General features: G+C 36.1%; 1 protein-coding gene across 11 annotated transcripts in view; it reads right to left on the reverse strand.

The window, feature by feature from the left end:
- Positions 1–17,327, reverse strand: part of WDR17 (WD repeat domain 17) — an 82,479-nt gene that overhangs the window by 27,800 nt on the left and 37,352 nt on the right. For 10 of the 11 annotated variants that reach the window (XM_060291612.1, XM_060291615.1, XM_060291609.1 and 7 more), the window contains 9 exons: positions 15,396–15,580; positions 14,628–14,796; positions 11,538–11,629; positions 9,025–9,107; positions 7,262–7,348; positions 3,460–3,624; positions 1,783–1,985; positions 563–712; positions 345–475 (listed from right to left, as the gene is read on the reverse strand). In XM_060291612.1, the coding sequence (XP_060147595.1) occupies positions 345–475; positions 563–712; positions 1,783–1,985; positions 3,460–3,624; positions 7,262–7,348; positions 9,025–9,107; positions 11,538–11,629; positions 14,628–14,796; positions 15,396–15,580 (1,265 nt within the window). The remainder of the gene's footprint in view (positions 1–344; positions 476–562; positions 713–1,782; positions 1,986–3,459; positions 3,625–7,261; positions 7,349–9,024; positions 9,108–11,537; positions 11,630–14,627; positions 14,797–15,395; positions 15,581–17,327) is intronic. The other variant, XM_060291614.1, reaches the window with a different exon arrangement.

The following is a 17,327-nucleotide window of genomic DNA, read 5'->3' on the forward strand; positions in this document are numbered from 1 at the left end:
AGAATAGAAGGTAAGGAAGCATGCTGCTATAAAAGCAGACATGGAGACCACACAGCCGCAGCTGACAAGTTAGGAGGTAGATCGGTAGCTGAAGTACCCTAAAGGCTGTCAGAAATGCTACTGATTAGTCAATGATCGGTTTTATCAGTGTTAGTAGGGTGGAAACAGCAAATCGCCTTCTTCTGTCTCTTTTTTAATGTCTCATTGCCCTCACGACTTACGGACCATTTGCTTTCTTACACTGGGATGACACATGTAAATATGTGATAACTTAATGACAAAAAGTTGTCATGATTCACTTTGGCAAAGGGGAGATTTTCACATTTAATTCCTCTAATACTTACTGATAAACATTCTGAAAACCATCTTAGTTTTTTCACACGAGGGTTGCCACTTAGTTTCTCTATCTCCTGTTTGATGTCTCTTGACACTTTGCCACACAGCAGAGGGGGCATGCCTTGTTCTACAGCACAATCTGGAGAAGAGACACAACTCAGTGAGAAAACAGCGCTTATAAAATCGTATTTAGAAAGAAGATCTAATACACGCAGAGTTTCCATACCAGTGTTCCCGATAATTTCTTCCCAGGATCTATCTGCCAGAATATTTATTTGTAAAGGAGTGATTAACGGCGTTAATGACCAGAGTCTCACCGTAGAGTCCCGGGAGCACGAGGCCATAGTGAAGGGGCGACGTGGGTGGCATGTTAAACCTGATGGAAGAAATAAAGCCATTTACTAAAGGAAGCACTGAAAAATATGTTTTATTGATGTGTACCTCCTAACCCTTCCACAGAACTGAAGTTGTGGAGAAGTGTTTTAAATAACATTTCTGTCCTGGCTGAAAACAATACACAGATGTAAAAAAAGTATTTAGCATCTTCTGTAGATATGAATACAGAGTTGAATAATTATTAGAAAGCAGATGGTCCTGGATGAAAGTGTTGAAATTACATTTCAGTTGGTATGTCAGTGAGCTGACTGTCATACCCATGGAATACACAGTGATCCATGGGTGGGTGGATGTTCTCATTACACGATAAAGAAAGACTTGAGGACCTTTCATTTTAGAATGTCCAGAAATGGGATTCTCTCCCACACTCAGTCCCACACTGCAGTAACTAAAAGGCCATTGGCGTAAAGCATATGGATACAATGACTAGGTTAGGGTTAACTGCTCTCAATAATCATTTTTGCATTCTTAATTTACCTACTCAACCCCATCAAGGTTTGGGTGCTACAAATGAGGGTAAAATCATGTGCAAAAGGTAAGGAATCTGATTTTCCATTCCCAACTCATTTATAGTAAAAAACTTTGTACTATACTAAGAAACAAAACATTGCCCCAAATATCCAAAAATAGAGGTAAAGGAATGGCTAACTACGTCATACCTAAGTTATTAAGGACTTCCTGTTTTACAACTTACCTTTGGGGTGATGGTAAGGTAACGGAGAAAAATCCAAGCCATACATGAGAATATGTGCAAGGGTATATGTGTGCGTGCGTGCATGCGCGCATGCATGTGTGTGTGTATGTTTCTCTACAGGGATAGAGAGAAAGACACCACGGTGCTAACAAGAGTTAGTTTCTGATTATTTCTGATGACATTTTCTATTATAGTCTGTGTATTCTGATATTTAAATAGTAAGCATGTATACTTTCTACTAAGATAAATGTTATTTCAAAATGAAACCCTGTAAGACTTCTTCAAAAATACTGTCTTGCTCAGAAATTATAATCATGAATATAGCAAAATTTAAAAGTACATGAAAAACACTTTACCGTATACATCTGCGCCATGATCGTACACGGTATCCAAACAAGCTCCTTCCCGAGTGTCCCACACTTTTATAGTATAGTCCCAGCTGCCAGATATTAGTAGGTATGGGATCTCAGTATTCCACATTAATCCCCGCACAGGTGCCGTGTGCCCTCTAAGAACGTTTATGCATGCATCTTTAGTATAATCCCAGATTCGAACAGAACTGAAAACAGAATATTATGTATATAATACAAGTTATAATTTATCTAGAGTATCAGCATATTCTTAATGGAACACAATGATTATTTCTCAGTATATTGAAAAAACATTTTATGTTTCAATATATGTTATGATTCTCTTCTTTTTAGCAAATAATAATGAATTTTATTTATTTTAAAATGAATAACTAACTAGGCTAGAGCCATCCTATTCAATATTTTTTCCTTACTTTTACTGGTCATTAACCCCTGATACCAAATATATGATTTCTCAGTTTATGTGTTTAAAAAATTGCTTTCTTAAAATAAAATATCCAGAACAGGTAAAGCCAAAGAAAAATATGACTAATAACATGTATACAATAACTTAAGAGCACTCAAATTATTTGTGTAACTTGAAAATACAGCACGTATGGTGACGGGTATTATTTGAAAAATCAATTCGTACCTATGCTTTTATCAATACAGGAAACACTTCATGTTTTTGTCAGTTAAATAAGTTTCTTAGTCTGTGGAATCACTCTCAGATCAAGTACAAAATTTAAATATAAATGGGTTCATAATATTACTTGAATCTACTGACTGTGTAGAGTACAAATGTTACTGAAGGACAATTTGAACTCAAAATCAATTTAAGACCTCCAAATGCCAACTCTGCTTGGACAATTCATAATAATCTTTTAGTTAAAGATTTATATAAACCTGAAAAATATCAAAATATTAATACTCCAAAGGTTATATTACACTATTAGGAGACATACCACATATTTTATTTCTTAAGGCATATCTCTTTCTGCTATATATAAAAGACTCCTTTCTTCTTTTTCCCCTTTATACCAGGACAGGATAATGTGGTTACTATATACCACAACTTTTACTTGCACCAAGTAAGATTTTTCTTACCTAAATTTATCTCATATTCAAACAGCCCAAACTGTACCATGCAAATGTATCTTGTCTGGATATAAAATATAGACAAGATTTCAGAAACTTTCATAAACCCAGAAAAAAATGTTATGTCACTCTCATTTCTAAAATATCTTCTTTTCATGCTAACATACATAATCATCTTCTTTTATTCCATTCTTAATGAAAACAGAGTACAGCTGTTTTCCACATTAAATACGGGAACATTATTAAAAATCAACTCGTCTCTACATGTTACAAAGGTTTATTGTTTCAGACGTTTTTCCCTTTCCCAACAGATTTCTGTTAACTTTGTTCCTAATAAGAGAGAAATAAGCATCTATTGCAAGTACAATAAATAAGGAAATAGAAATCATGAATAAGATGCTAAGTATGGAAAAATTTAATTTACTTTTAGTTGGATGCAACTAGATACTTGTTAACTGCCTACTTGTTAAGTACATGTTTAAAATAGTTCCACATACACGTTGGATCATATAAATAAGTATACTTCTAGAAAATTACAAGCTTATGAATTTTAGGACTAGAAAATTAGAATCCAAAAATACATACCCGTCATCAGAGCCACTGCAAAGAACTCCCTCCCTCAGAGGAGACCACCTAACATGGAACACTTTCTCTGTGTGCCCACTAAACACTTTCAGTGGTTGATCCGAACTGGTGGCCACATAATAGACACGAACATTTTTGTCTTCACAGCCAGTGGCTATCATGTCCCTGAAATATCACCCACGGCACATAAAAAAATAAAAAGTTTGATATTATTTGTTACTGATAGCTTTTAAATGCACACAGTTCTAACTTCTAAAACGAGAATTTTTTGCTTCCTTAATAAAGTTACACTGAAAACTTACATAAGTAAAAACATCATTTACAGCAACTGCTCTAGTACAGAGATTCTCAATGTTTCCTTTCAATCAGTTGTGTTTTTTATTTATGAGAGATAATGGCACAGTCATTTCTATACATTCTTTTTCAAGATGTCTAGATTCATAACTTTAGTATTTCTCAGACCTTTATATTTTGCAACTACTGGGTCTTAAGAAGGGTCTTGAATGGTCAGTGACTGAGATTTGCTTAATTGCTGGTAGGCACGTTATTAATTACTACATGCCCTGACCGTTGGTAAATTTTGTTGTGGTAGGGATATAAATAGCAATGCTTCCCCCAGAAGTGTGCTAGGAAAGCTCCCCGCAGAGCCAGGGTCGTCTCATCTGACAGTAAGTCACATTCCTGGTTTTCCAATTCTCTCTGGTGAGATGCTTAACTGTTTGATCCAACAGAATCCTCTGGGAATATAATACATGGATCTGATCTTTTAATGATCTTGGCTCTATCTCTAAGAGAGTGAGATAGCTAAGCAACTATTTGTACCCTAGCCGTCATGCCTGGAATACTGTTCCCAACGGAATTCGAGTACTAGGCAGACCTGTGGCATCAGGTCCCAGCCAGAACAGTCTCCCCGAGGAACATTAACAACCGTATAAACAGTCCCCAGACTTTAAAGGTAAAGAGGGGAAGTTACACGTTTTGGACCCAGCTGTTATCAAAACCTTCTCCAAACTTCAAATTGTTGATTTTTGTCGCATGGGTTGTAATACCTGTATTTACTTAACCTTACATGCATAAATACACCAGTTGGTAAACTGCATGCCAATCTATAAATGTGTCGATTACATGTGCCCAAGGCCCACTGATAAACAGCCCGCTCCTCTATGTGGGAAAATATACTTTGCATAATACAAATATTTACATGTATACACGAGCATATTTCTGTATATATGTCTATGCGGATACATAAAAATAAAATCTTAGAAATGAAAAAATATTCAAAGAAGGTACATACAGATATCCAAATTATAAATTCAGAAATATCTTATGAATAAACTTTTATAAGTTCAAGGTGTTTTTCACTTATCTCCTAGGATGCTAAGTGGAATATAAATACAGAAATTAGAACATTTAGAAAAGATTTTTAAAAATAATAGTGAAATTTTAAAATAAAAAATGAAATTTATTAGGTAGGCTTGGTAGTAAACACAATAGTTAAGTATAAAGGACTTTTTTTTAAAAAAAAAAGTTTTCTTAACCAACAAGGCATACTGCATTAATTTCTAATTTTTATTCCTACCGGTCATATTCTTATTAACCCTATAAAACAGAGAAATAAGAATGTGGAACCGTTCCGTTGATCATATGCAAGGTAATTCTACTCATTTTTATATTCAACAAATATTTATTAAACATCTGGTTTTTTCAAGGCATAGTGAGGGTCAGAAGTACAGTGTTTTGCTGATAATATACTGCTAAAAACAGATAACCACTACTGATCTCATGGAGCTTACATTCTACAGGGTGAAGCAGCCAATTCACAAATAAAACTTAATTTTATGATGTTAAGTGCACCCAAGGCTTATTATACCATAGGGGAAATTTACCTAATATGGGGGTCAGGGAAGACTTTTCTCCAAAAGTGGTTTTTTGAGCTGAGAGCTGAAGGATAGGGAGAAGTTACTTATATCCGGCCCGGGTTGGGAGGAGTTGTATGTGGTGGGATGGGAAGTAGAATCCTAGATGGAAGGGGAAACAGGAGTGAAAGCCTTGGGGTGAAAATGAGCTGGCTGGTTCAAGAAATCGAAAGCCACTGTGGCTGGATATAAGGAACAAGGGAAGCAAGGCTTGTAATGTGATACTAAAGTACAAAGGAATGGGATTATACAGGGACTCCCTTGTAGGACTGGCTAAGATTCTGCACATTATCCCAAGATCAATGGGAAACTGTTGAAGGATTTAAGCAGGAGAATGCCGTGCTCACATCTGCGGTTTTAAACGCTCACTCTGACAGCAACCTAGAGAACACAGAGAGAGGAAGTGGTGACAAAAGGTGTGAATTCTGGAATTGATTTAGAAGACTTGTGCAGAAGTCCCCAAACAGACAAATGTCATTAGTTTAGTCGCTGGAGGGATGGTTGGGTAAAAAAGGATATTTAGATGGAGGATATGACAGGAATTGATGGCTGGCTGCAAGTGAAAATTGAGAGATAATACGGTCTAAAAGAATAGGGCCTTCCCTGGTGGCGCAGTGGTTGAGAGTCCGCCTGCCGATGCAGGGGACGCGGGTTTGTGCCTCGGTCCGGGAGGATCCCACGTGCCGCGGAGCGGCTGGGCCCGTGAGCCATGGCTGCTGAGCCTGCGCATCCGGAGCCTGTGCTCCGCAACGGGAGAGGCCGCAACAGTGAGAGGCCCGCGTACCACAAAAAAAAAAAAGAAGAGGTCAAGGATTTGGGCTTTAGCAGTTTGTTGTTTGCATTTTCAGGCCACTGAGGTGGGAAATACTGCAGAAGAGCTGGTCACGAGCTCATTTTAGAGCCTCTAACCGGGGACCTCCCTGGCAGTCCACGGTTAAGACTTTGCCTTCCAATGCAGTGGGTATGGGTTCGATCCCCAGTCGGGGAGCTAAGATCCCACATGCCTCGGGGCCAAAAAAACCAAAACATAAAGCAGAAGCAATATTGTAATAAATTCAATAAAGATTTTAAAAATGGTCCACATAAAAAATTTTTTTTTAAAAGTACCTGTAACTGTGTAATAAATGCTTCTGTATTTACTAGAAGAAACTCATAGATCCATCATTTTGTATAATATGTGATTTGACTCAGAACACAGTGTAATAAGGTTTTAATATTTTAGTATGTATATTTTACGACTCTAATATGGAAAAGCATAATTCACATCGTTTTCACAATATTTAAAGAAAGTTTGAATTTTTAAAGATAATTTATATCCCATCAAAGAGAGGTTTGAAACACAAGATTCTTGGAAGTGCAGGGGCTTAAAGGATCAATTTTAGTGGAGGTTTGACTTGGATTAATTTTTAAATCTAAGCTGATCTTTAATGCCAGGCTCTTAAGCAAGGTTGACCTTTCAAAACCATTCTAAGTTCTGTGTCATGGGAAATCACCCAAGGCCGTGGCATTTGCATTAGGTGGAGGCAATGGAAAGTCACGGGGAACAAAATACCATTGCACAGATTCCTAAAAAGGGTTCAGAGAAAGGGCCACGTTCCTCAGAAGACACACACAGATTGGACTGATTTCCATGTTTCATTAGTTAGTCATATGCTTTTCCTTAAAGCAGCAGGAAATAGCTTGAAAGTAGGAAATCAGTATTTCTAAATCATATAAAAACCTCACGGAATAAAAACAGACGGTTACACATGCAATTACAAGATTAGGCAAAGGGAATATTACCTAAAAAGAGTCATGAATATTACCTATGGAAATAACCTTAAACTTTATGGCTATTCAAAATCTCTGAAATGTAATTATTACTTATTTCCGGAAAAAATACTTACCTGTTGTTTTGGCTCCAATCACAACCAAACACTGCAGCTGGATGTTTGTATTTGTGTAGTACTTTACCATCAACTGTTCGAATAATACTGAAATTAAGTATAATATATTAATAGAAAATTACAACAGTCTAAATACATCATTCAAGGGAAGAAAGCCAGAACTGTAAAATTTGAACATAAGTGTTTTAGGAAAGAGACCTTGTCTGCAAAGCACAAGGAACATTTAAAAGTACTGTGTAAATATTACCAATTATGAGTAAGGATATTTATATCACATAGTATTAATTATGGTAACCCACTGAAACCAATTTAAAGGAGATACATTTTTATTTAGAAACTATTTCTTATATTTTTAATTAGGGAAATACATAATTTAATACATATATTTTAAAATATATGCATTAGATTTCAGCTTCAAAATTTAACAGTTCAAAATGTATGTTTAAAACAACTCATTTACAGTGTTGGGTGCATGCACTATTACACCAACTGCAAGACATATAATATTTTCATGGCGTATTTTAAGTGATACAACTAGAACTTCAGAGGACCCCTTCTCCCAAAACAGATCCTGTATACTTTCACTGCAAAAACAAAAGCAGCTCTAATACCCTTCTATTATATTGCCATAGTGCAAGGGCTACTGATTCCATAGGGACACAAAGCTGTGTATAAATTAACGTATTGCAAAGTTTTAAAAGTCTTTGGAAAAGACCCTTTTAAAACATCACTAGGCCCACCAAAACTTTGAGGTTACTGGAGAGTGGTGGTGATCTACGCTTCCAAATATTTAGTCATTGACTGTGGTATTTATCAAATAAGTAATGCCCTGAGAATATATGGTAAAGCTAATCATGTATCACCTAGTCAAAAAACTCTTACGTACACCTTTCGTATTTTGGTATGTATCAATGAGCAAACAGTCATTTTCAAGGGAAAAAAATCACTAACTGTCGTTTCTGAAAATTTTAACTTCTTGGTAAAGATCTTTGGTTTCCATAACTACTGTATTTTCCACTGAAATTAAAAAGTGAGGATGAGAAGATTTGGGGCTGGGTATAGCAAAACCTAAGAGGAGATAAACTTTACTACTTCTCAACAACCATAAGTGCTTATACTGCCCGTCAAAGATGACAATACCTATAGCTATAGGGTAGCACCATTGGATTAAAAACTTTTTTTTTAACTCAAAGGCAGTTCTTCCTTACATATATTTCTTGGAAGCCTCCTTTTTCCTGGGACTCAACAGAATTAAGAAAGCACATATTTCTGAGAAGTTAGTCACTTTCTAAGAATAGGCATTTCCCACAGCCATGGTCTTATTGCTCCTTACAAAGCCTTTTTTATCCTTTTAAAAATAATAACACCTACTGTGAACAAGTTTCTAGAGCACTTGATACCTCTTTAACCACTTGCGAAACTGAAATACCACTCCCTCAAAATGTGATGAAAATTAGACTCTGTGAAAGTCCTTTAAGTTTCTTTGAGGTAAGTCACGGTATTCTAGTTAAAATTCGAGTAGCATTTTCATTTAGAAAGAATTAGTGGTTTGTTTATTTTTAAACATCATTGCATTGTTATTTATTACTGATATATCATAGCAATGTAGCATGTGCCTATGCGGGCTTATAATATTTATGATAGTAGGTAGAGCTGTACAAATGGAATCTCATCGAACATTTTAATGTATGTGCTAACATGATACAATTGATATTATCAAATGTATCTTTTATAAACAGTGTAATTTCATACATAGTACTTACCAGTAACCATCACCACTGCAGGTTGCTATTCTTTTGGAATCTTTATGACTCCAGGCAATGCAGAATATTCCATTTTTTCCATGCTTCAAAAAATGTAAAATACCTATCAATAAGAAATAATTCACCCCTTTTTCCTCTTATTTATTTATTTCTTCTAATATTACTTTGCTATTAGGAACTTGCTCTAGATGATGCTACAGGGACACTACTGTCAACAGCAGAAGGCTGAATACAAACTTTAAAGAATGTGTAACGCTGTCAACACTTAAGAAACAAAACCATTGTTTTAAGACATAAATGGGTGGCTCTATTTCCTTTTTGTGGACACTGGTAAACACCCAGAATCTGCTTCCTCAGCCATCTGTAGAATTAACCTCTGCTTAATAGCTTAATACCTTTTTCTGTAAAAGCCCTTCTGGAGATGAAGATATTTATCTATCTGCTTTCTAACCCAGTTAGGCTCCTAAAACTACAGTATAAGAGATGCTGCAAGCAGCTGTTATTACTGATTGTTCTTCTAAATTTCAAAATTTTATTTTTATGAAACAAAGAAGGTTTAAGGTTATTATTATAACAAATCACTCTGTATTTACCTGTACTCTATGTTTATCTGTATTCTTGGACGGGGAAAGGGTAAAGGAATACAGTCACAGCTGGTATGATGAGAATTTTTAAAAACACAAAGAATATATTTTATACATAGGAATGTCATTCATCAACTAGGTAATGGGTGAATAAAGGTTGCAACCAATCCATTTCCGAATTTTGTTTAAATCATTTCCGTTTTATACAGCACTTAAATCGTGGCTGCTCTTAAGGGAAGACTAAAGTGACTTTTTACCTGGAGCTTTAAGGCTGTTTTACTAAGGTGGTCTCCAGTTTGCTATTTTTACCTTTCTTGGGGGATCAAGGTGGGTAGCTTTATAAAGATGAACACAAGAATGGAGGTAGTCTCTATACTCACTCAGTTAAGGAGGGGAGGTCCTCCATCAGCTGTGCTCGTCCCCATGAACGGGGCACTCATGGCTCCCTCACGCCCTGCATTTTATTTGGTGAGGCATGTGTAACTTAGTTAACTGAAGCTGGCACTGTTCATTTTCCCCACATTTATTATCCTAGATGTAAGCGGTTTCGATATTGGTCTTAACTATGCTATTGGAGCTGGGAAAGACATAAATGGACGTAAGAGATGTCCCTGATGCTCAGGGCTGGGCTGCTGGAATCAGGCTGCACCTGCCGAGTGCTAATAGGAAGATACTTAGTTGACAGGACGCCAAGATGCTAGAAGAAGAAATCGACAGATTTGACATCCAAGGATAAGATTCTTGAATTAGGTCCAAAGTTGCTTTTCCAGATTCATCTTTTCTTCTTATATCCTTACTTATTATGGGATACGCATCGTTCTGGTGATGGGGAGGGCAGAAGGCGGGCTGGGGGAGTACTGAACTGAGAACATTGTTGTTAAGTAGAGAAAGGGAAGGATGACCTGTAGTTTCCTACAGGAAACTCTTTTGAGAGCAGAATTGCACACTGGTGGTTGTTGAAGTTTCCCTACGGCTCTGCATTTGTCACATAACTTCCGTAACCCCTGGAAGATCAACGCTACTTGATTTTCAGAGAGAGAACAGTCTTTTGTATAAATGGTTTTAAAGCCTCGATATATAAATAATTATCAACTAAGTTATATGTTTGATAAACTTCAACAGTAATCATTTGAAATGAATGAAATTTCAAGAAAGTGACAGACAATCCTAGATGCTGTTCACATTTCCCTCCATTCACAACTAACATACTGTAACGAGAGCATACGTATTTACAAAATATTAACAGAACTCAGGGAAATATGAGATGACAATTTAAGTCCAAGCAGAAGGAAAAGTACAATCTGTGACACTACAAATAGGAAGAGAGGAGCTATTGGAACTTGTCATGGAAAAATGGAATTTGAGACTTGGAAGGAAACCTAAGAAATTATATAATCCAACTTCACCATCTTATAAAATGAACAATCAGAAGAGATATGGGAACATATGTACATGTATAACTGATTCACTTTGTTATAAAGCAGAAACTAACACACCATTGTAAAGCAATTATACTCCAATAAAGATGTTAAAAGATAAATAAATAAATGAACAATCAGCTTCAAGGCAATAAAATTATCCTCTCTATGTCAAGAGCTAATCAGTGACAAAATTGGGACTATAATTTGGGTCTTGTTCTGAGATTAGTCTTTTTCCAACTTTTGAATATTTGCCTAGACAATTTTGTGGAAGGCGACCCAAAATTCCTTTGAACCTCTCAGGCAACTTTAGGTGAATTTTTGTATCTTAGGCTCAGCTACATTTTTCAGAATTCATTTTAGCACGTGCATGTCCTCTTGGATTTTCTTCTAATTAAAAGACTACAATGCCACCTGGTGACTCACTAATAAATTAAGAGAGGAAAGCATTTAAAAAACGTGAAGCCATATAAGGCATTATGTTATTTGACTAGCAATAAATACATCTTACCTCATTAAATCGTTGTACGATTTTGCCCTTTTTAATATCCCAAATAAAAGCACCATTTCGAGAAGTTGCTCCAGCAATACAATTTAAATCACCTTAGGAAACAATTTGTTAGACATTATATGAAATGTTTGCCACAAATGTTAATTCTTTTCAAAAATGTAATTTTTGAAAAAGTAAGACTTGAGTTTGCAAAGTGGCTCTTTTTTTAAATAATGAAAATTATCAAATGTATGCAAATATAGAAAGAACAGTATAATGCATGAATCCATCATACAATTTCAACAATTATCAAAATATGGTCAATCTTATTTTGTCTATAGCCCCCTACTGGATTTCTTTGGAGCAAATCTCTAACATTGTATCCTTGAGGATGGATGTCTAAAATACAGGAACTCTTTTATTAACATGACCAAACTACTACAATCACAAATAGAAAAATTATCAAAAATTCCTCAATATTATTACATATCCATTCGGTATTTACATTTTTCTGACCATCTAGTAATTTTTTTAATGGTTAGGAAAGTATTTCTCTAAGCAGGACACATGAAAAAATTCATTTTCTCCATCAAAGACATAAACAATGCTCTTTGTTTTTAAGAAGTTAAAAAAAATCTGTTAAAATTGAACTGCAGCTAAGTTAGTAGCTGGTCTTGAATTTTTTGCAAGGCAGTCAAAGAAGAGGTTTGCTCCATTTGAAGAAAGAAATAGCTGTTATCTGTCTCCTAGGAGTAAAAATATGGAGGAATTATTTTGTGATAAATGACTATGAATACTAAAAGAAAAGCCCTCACCAGTTTTTTCTAGGGTTTTCATTCTGCTACCCTTTTAGTGCTCTAAAATTATTGGGGGTAAGTTTCCATATTTATATGCACTTCTAAAAATTTCCCAGTGATATCTACTCTAAAAATAAAGGAAATTCTGCAATCATCTATAACCTACTCTACTTCCATCCAGTGTCAACCTTTGCTAATCTTTTAAGTTGCATCCATATTTACCTAACAATAGTGATTCATCAGTAATCACTTTGCAAAAAGTGGCAGAATTTCCATTTTACAACATTTTTATTTTCTTAAGGCAAATTCTCAATGTAGAGAGCGAAATAAGCTTGAAGTAAGATTGGGCCTTCTGTGTTATGATTTGAAACAATGGTTTTCACAGTCACAATTTCTATTCAAGCTTTAGGTTTGAGACTTGAACACGTTCTGTAGAAGAAAGAATGATCAGCTCGTTGCTGTTACAGTGTCACCGCACTGGTGGCCCAATTCCTGTATCTCAACCCAGCAGGCCCTGCTGTGACGATGCAAACTACCATGACTAAGAGCACAGGCTTAAACATCAAATTGATAAGGGTTCAAATCTTGACTCCACCACTACTCCCTCTGTATATAATCTTGGGTAAGTTACTCAACCTCTCTGACCTCAGGTCCTCTTTAATAAATGTTGGCTCTCACAATCGAAAGTAAAGTGAAGATGGAGGTAAAGAAGGGAGCAGAAAAGAGTGCTAGTTCTTTTTGTTCCTTACATCTTTTTTTTTTTTTTTTTTTTTGCTGTATGCGGGCCTCTCACCGCTGCAGCCTCCCCCGTCGCGGAGCACAGGCTCCGGACGCACAGGCTCAGCGGCCATGGCTCACGGGCCCAGCCGCTCCGCGGCATGTGGGATCCTCCCGGACCGGGACACAAACCCGCGTCCCCTGCATCGGCAGGCGGACCCTCAACCACTACGCCACCAGGGAAGCCCTGTTCCTTACTTATTAATTAGTGAAGTAACATTTTTTTCCAATTAGCTTTGGATCTATCATGGCACTAAGTATTTTCTGCTTCAGAGAACAGCTGCTGTCATTAAGACTTGGAAGTAAAACCTTCTTCTAGATCTTCTCATGGTAGGAGATAAGGGATACAAAAATAGTAGTTCTTTACCTTTTTTGTGTCATGGACTTCTCTGAAAATCTGATAGCTATGATAATCTTTGACAGATATAGGAACATGCACACATATGCTAAAAATTATGCATAAAATTCCAAGAGAATCCCAAATTCTCTGAAGACATCAAAACCCTGACAGCCCATATATTCAGGGCTAAAAATCTCTGTGCACAAGGAGATAAGCTAAAAAATAAGCTACATCTTGGTTATAAGTGGGTTTTAAATTAATATGTTAGTATTAGGACAAATAAGTAAAGCATTCTACATAGTTTATAAAGTGAAAAATTCATTTTAGGTGTGTAAAATTATTTATTACAGGAAGAAAATATTTGGGAAGAAAATGTCAGAGGTTTCAAAGGACATCTCTTTTTTACGTACAGGATGGTATAAAGGTAGCATCATTCTGAGATCAAAGAAAAGACCCTATTATAGCATAAAAGTTCTTCAGTATTACAAAAGCGGAGTTTATATAGAATCACATGCTCACAATTAAACTGTGATGATATATAATCATTCATATTCACAAAAGAGATGTATCAGAGAAAGACAGGTATTATAATTTTTAGAAAATACATGTTTTATTTTCATATATTTGATTCACATGAAAATTTTAAGGAAAACTTCTATAATGTGAAATACACTACACCTTCATAGGCACATCTATACAAATGCAGCTAAAACTAGATGCGTCAGTATCATCGTGATTTACTGGGGCTTTTCTTCATGACTATGTCATATAGAAAGGCCGAGAAATCAACGTGCTTGGGCAAGCAGTCTACTCTACAACCCACAAAAACTGCACCAACAACTATGATGGTACTAATCTGCCTCCACAATCATTTGGAGTAAGATGACACTGTGAGGAAGAAGATAATACAAATGAAAATAAAAGTTAGGAAAGTCGGGCTTCCCTGGTGGCGCAGCGGTTGAGAGTCCGCCTGCCGATGCAGGGGACACGGGTTCATGCCCCGGTCCAGGAAGATCCCACATGCCGCGGAGCGGCTGGGCCCGTGAGCCGTGGCCGCTGAGCCTGGGCGTCCGGAGCCTGTGCTCCGCAACGGGAGAGGCCACGACAGTGAGAGGCCCGCGTACCACAAAAAAAAAAAAAAAAAAAGTTAGGAAAGTCATTTAATTGTATTCCTGATTTTAATAAAATACTTCTTACCTGGAGCCCATGAAAGGGAATAAATAACCCCTTCATTCCCTGGGGAAGTGTACACTGCCATCAGTGTGTTTATATCCCAGACTTTTATTGTGCCGTCAAAGGAAGCTGTTGCTAAAAGATTGGGATCATCAGGTTTGAATTTGCAGTCAAAGATAGTTTCCACGTGACCCTAGGGATGCAGCATAAAAAACATAGAACAAACCCAGACAAAATGTGAGTCCTCAGCAGGGCTGTATTCTATTTTACACAGAGGCTTAAGGATCATGAGAACAGAAGTTCGTAGACTCATAGAATTATTATGACTCCATAATAGAAATAAATCTTAGAAAACACTTAATCCAAGCTTGCTCATTTCATGAATGAGAACAAGAAAGCTCAGAGTAACTGGCAGAGGTGGACTTCTCCTTCCTTCTGAAAGAATATTCTATTTCTCATTTTGCTTCCAAAATATACTACAACTATGTGATTTTCCACTACACAAAGGAGTAACGTAGCCCACACGATAATGGGGAAACTACCAAATGCAGAGTAATTCTGATAAGCTAAACAGACATTAATATTTAAAGAAGTTTAATGTTTATAATGTTTACAATTAAATAATTTTAATAGTTCTATACATTTTTCTAAAATGTTTCAATCAACCAAGATAAAGTCCTAATATATGATTCTCTATGAAAATAATTTTAGAATATCATCAATAATACAAAAGTAAACATCATTTTATACACAAAATAAGTATTGTGTATAAAAGAATGACCACAGACATACCAAGTCCCTAAGAAAATCCCACTTCTTAGCTCCCATATCATAAAGTCCAACTCCACCATCCAAGAAACAGCACACTGCGTGACCAGGAGGAACAGAAAATGCTTGATTCTGTGTCAAAGTTGGGGGTGGTACTGCTTCACTCGTTGAGGATGTATAATGATTTTTGGTTGGGGACTGGACTGAAACTAGAAAAGAAAAAAATAAATAAACAAGTAAACATTTATGCCAGTATCTTCCCATAGGCTGGAATGAAGCCACAGGACTTAATTTACAAAGACGCTCTTTGTTTTCTTTTATCCAGAATTTATATCAGTAAACTCTTAAGCAATGATCAGATTTTCTGCCACAGGAGTACTTCAGCAGCATTGCCCATATTTATATATTTATATATACAAAATGGGATATTATTTTGAAAAGAGGTGTATAGAAGTGCAGGTGGTGCAAAATGAATGAAAATTAGTTTCTGAGGAATCACAATATGTGGTGAGTATTTGGTTTCTTATTGCCCCATAAATTAAAGCACAGCACGATTATTTCTGAATTAAAAGTTTCTTTCAAAGTGCTGATGTAATAGCTTACTTCTTCCTCTACACAAGCAAACACACACGCACCTGAACTTTTTTCTTTTAAAACTAATAACTCTCTTCCACTAATTTTCAATCCAATGAAAATAATTTTGTTTTTTCTTTTTTTTGCGGTACGCGGGCCTCTCACTGCTATGCCCTCCCGTTGCGGAGCAACAGGCTCCGGACGCGCAGGCTCAGCGGCCATGGCTCACGGGCCCAGCCGCTCCGCGGCATGTGGGATCTTCCCGGACCGGGACACGAACCCGTTTCCCTCCATCGGCAGGCGGACTCTCAACCACTGCGCCACCAGGGAAGCCCGAAAATAATTATTTTTGAGATTATTTATAATTCACTTTAATTTAGCACCTAAATTAAGAATTACAACTGATATACATTTGCATCTTAATTTCTTCTTCCTCAATTTTTACTGTTCATACACTTTCAATTACATAAATGTCTCCTTGTTCAGTTATTTTCTTTGTATTCTTTATCACATATTTTGTCTTCTTTCAAAAAGCTTTTCCTTAGAACATAAATATACTCTTGTAAATATAATTCAAAATAATGATACCACCATAAATTATCAGACCAATCTAGATTAATTACACACTGGAATATAAATATTTCCCAGTATATTATCTTTTTTGACTCAAATATAATAGTCTTTCTTATTGCATTCATTAGGATAATACTCATTTCTTAGAATCGGAGAACGACAGGCAGTCCAAACTAGAATGAACCATTAATAACAAAAGAAGCATTTGGTTCAATGAAATTTTGCTGAAAGTTTGGTTAAAATTAATATAATCCATGACTGTTTTCTAATATTTTAATTTGTTGATATTATAGGTGGTTTTGATACCCTTTATGCTCCTATCAATCCGTAATTCATCTTTTTTTCAGAATTTGATGATTATGTCTACATTTAAAGTTTTTCATTTTTACATAAATTTTCTTACTCCACGCTTTCTGTTACATTAAAAAATTGGGAGAAAAAACTATCAACAACCTGAAAGGAATGACTCAAAAATGACAAGATCAGTATGTGCTTCTTTATATTTCCTGACTTTTCTCTAATGGGCCTGGACCACTTTTGCAATAAGAAAAATATAAGGAAGTAAAGAACCTATGATATTTCAGTCATCTTACGAGATGGGTGTTCACAGCAAATAAAGAAAAAAATAGTTCCAAAAAATGCAGGATACGTAAACATATGCCAGTCCCCAGCATACTATCAATACTTCTCCAGTCCTAATGCTTCTAGACCCTCCAGTTTCCAGGATTTAGAAGTATCAGGAAAAGCTTAAATTTGTGAAAAGACTGGAGGTTCAAATACAGAGAGTTTCTACTACTTGCCATTGCCCAC

The sequence above is a fragment of the Globicephala melas genome, chromosome 21 (genome assembly GCF_963455315.2).
Source record: "Globicephala melas chromosome 21, mGloMel1.2, whole genome shotgun sequence".
Taxonomy (NCBI): Eukaryota; Metazoa; Chordata; class Mammalia; order Artiodactyla; family Delphinidae; genus Globicephala; species Globicephala melas.